This window comes from Rhododendron vialii, chromosome 13a (genome assembly GCF_030253575.1).
Source record: "Rhododendron vialii isolate Sample 1 chromosome 13a, ASM3025357v1".
NCBI classification, from domain to species: domain Eukaryota; kingdom Viridiplantae; phylum Streptophyta; class Magnoliopsida; order Ericales; family Ericaceae; genus Rhododendron; species Rhododendron vialii.
The window spans coordinates 20,921,687-20,925,444 of record NC_080569.1 but is presented as its reverse complement, the minus strand read 5'-3'; the positions used below and the strand labels follow the sequence as shown (position 1 = coordinate 20,925,444).

The 3,758-nt window shown below is 45.4% G+C and overlaps 1 protein-coding gene across 1 annotated transcript; it reads left to right on the top strand.

Annotated features, from left to right (window-relative positions):
- Positions 1 to 449: 449 nt before the first annotated feature.
- Positions 450 to 1,118, top strand: LOC131313976 (uncharacterized). Its single transcript, XM_058342471.1, has 2 exons — positions 450 to 568; positions 758 to 1,118. Exons 1-2 carry the CDS (start codon positions 450 to 452, stop codon positions 1,116 to 1,118), a joined length of 480 nt encoding a protein of 159 aa, XP_058198454.1.
- Positions 1,119 to 3,758: the final 2,640 nt, after the last annotated feature.

Below are 3,758 nucleotides of genomic sequence, written 5' to 3'. Positions count from 1 at the left end.
CAAAACCTGGGTGGCAACTCTCAAACGAACCAACCATTTCCCCTTTTTGTGACACTAAAAATACAAAAAGAGAGATGGGGAATTTTTTCGGGCATATAACCCACAAAGAGCTAATTCCTCGTTTTAACAAGGTTACCTTCACACATATTCGCCGCTTAAAAAATTAGTTTGCCGATGCCTTGGCAACTTTGGCTTCCATGGTCGAGCTTCCTCTTGGTGTCAAGCTATACCCTATCTTGATTAAACAGAAGGATTTTCCTACTTATTAGTACGTCAATGCCATCGATGATGTTGATGATGGCCTGCCCTGGTACCATGACATATGGAATTTTGTTGAGAGTGGTGTGTATCCGGCTGAGGCCACTAAGAAGGATCAAACTACATTGCGAAGGTTGGCTGCCCAATACATCATTTATGGAGGGAAGTTGTACAGGAGATCACAGTGTGGAATGCACAAGCTCTGTGTCAATGGAGCTGAGGCCACAAGGGTAATAGAGGAAGTTCATGAGGGAATCTGCGGTCCTCACATGAGTGGTGTCATGCTCGCTAGGAAGATTTTACGGCAGGGGTACTTTTGGTCCACTATGGAAGCACAGTGTGTGGATTATATGCGTCGTTGTTACAAGTGCCAGATCCATGCTAATCTTATGCATGTCCCTCCATCTAATTTGTTTGGCATGACTTCACCTTGGCCTTTCTCTGTGTGGGGCATCGATGTTATTGGCATGATCAGACCATCTACTTCAAATGGCCACAGGTTCATTTTGGTGGTGATAGATTACTTTACCAAGTGGATGGAAGTTGAGTCTTACAAGACTCTGACTGCGGTTCAAGTTGCTCATTTTATCAGAAAGAACGTTATCTATCGATACAGTGTCCCACAAGCATTTGTGTCAGATAATGGGACTCATTTCAAAGGTAGGGTTTTGGAACTCTTCAATGAATTCAAGATTCAGATCCATCATTCAACAGTCTATCGTCCACAAACGAATGGAGCCGTCGAAGCAGCAAACAAGAATGTCGAGACAATTATCAAAAAGTCTGCTGAATCTACCAGGGATTGGCACGAGCAACCACCGCTAGCGCTTTGGGGTATCGAATGTCAATTCGAACATTAACAGGGGCAACTCCTTTCTCCCTAGTTTATGGGATGGAAGCAGTACTCCCAATCAAGCTCGAGGTACCGCCATTGAGGGTCATGGCAGAATGTGGACTCACAGAATCCGAATGGCTCAGCGAGAGATTTGTCAAACTCATGCTCTTTGATGAGAGGAGACTCCGTGCCTTGTATCATGTTCAGGGGTATCAGCGAAGGATCGCCCGCGCGTTCAACAAGAAGGTGAAGGCAAGGGACTTGGCTGAGGGGGATATGGTTACGAAGGAGATCCGGGCACCTGTGTTCGATCCTCGTGGCAAGTTCCGACCAAAGCGTTTTGCGCCTTACATTATCAAGACTATCCTGTCTGGGGGAGCGGCTCAGCTCATTGACCTCGATGGCAATGAATTCACCACCCTGGTTAATCTGGATAAACTCAAGTGTTATTATACCTGAGAAAAGCTCTTTGGACCGAAAACCACAAGGGTGGGCGATTCCAAGCAAAAATTAGAGCAAGCCTGCTAGATCGAAAACCTAAGGTGGCAGTCTAGGCAAAAATAAATAGGCAATAATCAAAAGCTCGTTAGACCGAAAACCCGACTGGGCGGTGCTAGGCAAAATTTAGAGTGTAAAAGGTGAGGTAAAATACTCGAGTGAACCTTGGCTTGAACTACGTGCGACCTGATTCCTTGAAAAGAGATTCGTAGGCAATCTCTCCGTGAGATTCGGTCACAATCAATCAACTTGATCCATGGTTTCCTATTCTGGGGTGAATCTCAACAATCGAAGTGGCGCGGCATTCAACATTTGAATCAAAAAGGGAAAACCCTTTATCTTTCAATTTTATTGAAAAACTACTACTTCTATTACACAGCTGAGCAAGGTCTTAAAAACAGTTCAGCATAACATCAGAATAAAATGCTAGTGGCCTTAACAGGCTCACAGTTTATTCTAGGTCAGCAGGGCATTGTCGGGAGTCAGTCTATATTTTGTCTTCTTGCAATTTCTTTCCTTAGCCATGCTTTGTTGCAATGCTTAAGCTATATGCTGAAATCTGGATCCGCTCCACCGAGTTGCCTCAGGCCCCAATTATGTTCGTACTCGGTCAAATTTTGGGCAGTAAACGCAGGAATGTGAAAGGTTTCTGCCCCAGCTCAGTGTAACCCTTGGCTCATGCCTAGTTTTCAGAGAATATGGCCTGGAATGTAGAATGTGAAACTGGACAGCCCAGTAATCACCATTCTCTTGAAGCCTGCAGAGTTGGTAGCCATGTCCGGGATATTCAGCGCTTCGTACCTCCAGATGATTTCATTCGGTGATCTCTTTCATGAATGTGCGAAGCCTCACGTTTCGGAGAAAACAAAAGGCGGCCAGCCCGTGGGACCGGAAGGATAGCCAATCTCCAGCGACAAAGGCTGTTGGCCATGGGCCAATCAATGTTGGAAGGTTGTTTGCCATTGTGAGTGCTGTGAGGATTTTTGCTTTTGGAGGTATGTTTTGCCCTTGCAAGGGCCTTTCCTTTTATAGTCAAGCACATGGGAAATATCCTTTCAAAGCAAAATATCCAAGCCAAAGGTGGCACGGGCACTTCAATACAAGGGTACACCTATGAAATTGTCCCAGAGGTGTTCTGAACAGCCAAAGGCTATGACAAGGCATGTAGCACTTCAATTGCAAGATGGGTCAAAGTTGGCAACTGTAACAGGGTTGATCCGCACATGCCAGTATGGCATAGGCGCACGCCGGTATGCTACACGCACGTCTGTTTCACTTCAACGCGCGCCGATCCAATCTGAATCTACCAGGAAGACAACCTATTGCCTTTTTTGGGGTGGTTTTTCACTTTTTATTCTGGGCTTGATTTCAAACTTTTAACACTTCTAGCAGGTCATTATGGGTATATATGACTGTGTCGAAGTGTTGGTTCTGTGGTTTAGTCCTTATTGAAGAATTCGGGCCCTCAGTGGGTATTTTCAGAGTCTTTTGTGCTATACGAGTCGTTCATTTATTGGACATGCCAGGCTTAAAGGCCATACAGCAGAACAAAACAAGTACAAAAAGCAAAAATGCTTGAGTAGCCCAACGGCTCTCAGCTTATTCTTATACAACCCGAGTATTGAGATATCAGTATTGTTCTCCTGATCTTGCCATGACTTCTCCCTAAAGCCATTTGACGTAATGACTGTCCAACTAGTCCATAAAATTTGGGTTGGGGCCCTCAAGCACCCTGTTGTCCTAGCTGCTCTGGTAGTTGCTCAATGTCTAAATGTCAAAGTCAGGTAGTTGGAAATTCTCAATTCCCGACTTCTGTAGGCCTTGGCTCATACCCAGTTGACGAAGGATACGGCCCGGGATGTAAAAGTTAAAGCTGGACAGCCCAGCAATCACCATCCTTTCGAAGCCGGCGGAGTCGACAGACATCTCAGGCATGTTCAACTAGGGACACCTCCAAACAATATCGTCAAACTGCATATCATGCAGGAAAACATACCACTCCAGCATTTCCCTTTAAGGATACAGCATGGATCTTTCAAGCATCTGCCTTGGAGAGTGGTTCCAGCCCGCCTGAGGTGCCTCGAGCAAGCCCACCTTGTCAGAAAGCCATATCTGTATGAGTGAAAAAACAAGTCAAAAACCAGATAAAGCCTGAGCGAAAAAAAAG

What these genes read in the sequence shown, in the direction of transcription:
- LOC131313976 (XM_058342471.1), top strand. Translation starts at nt 450, where the DNA reads ATGCACAAGCTCTGTGTCAATGGAGCTGAGGCCACAAGGGTAATAGAG. An exon ending in AGGAAGATTTTACGGCAGGG is followed by an intron (nt 569 to 757) that starts GTACTTTTGGTC and finishes AAATGGCCACAG; the next exon opens with GTTCATTTTGGTGGTGATAG.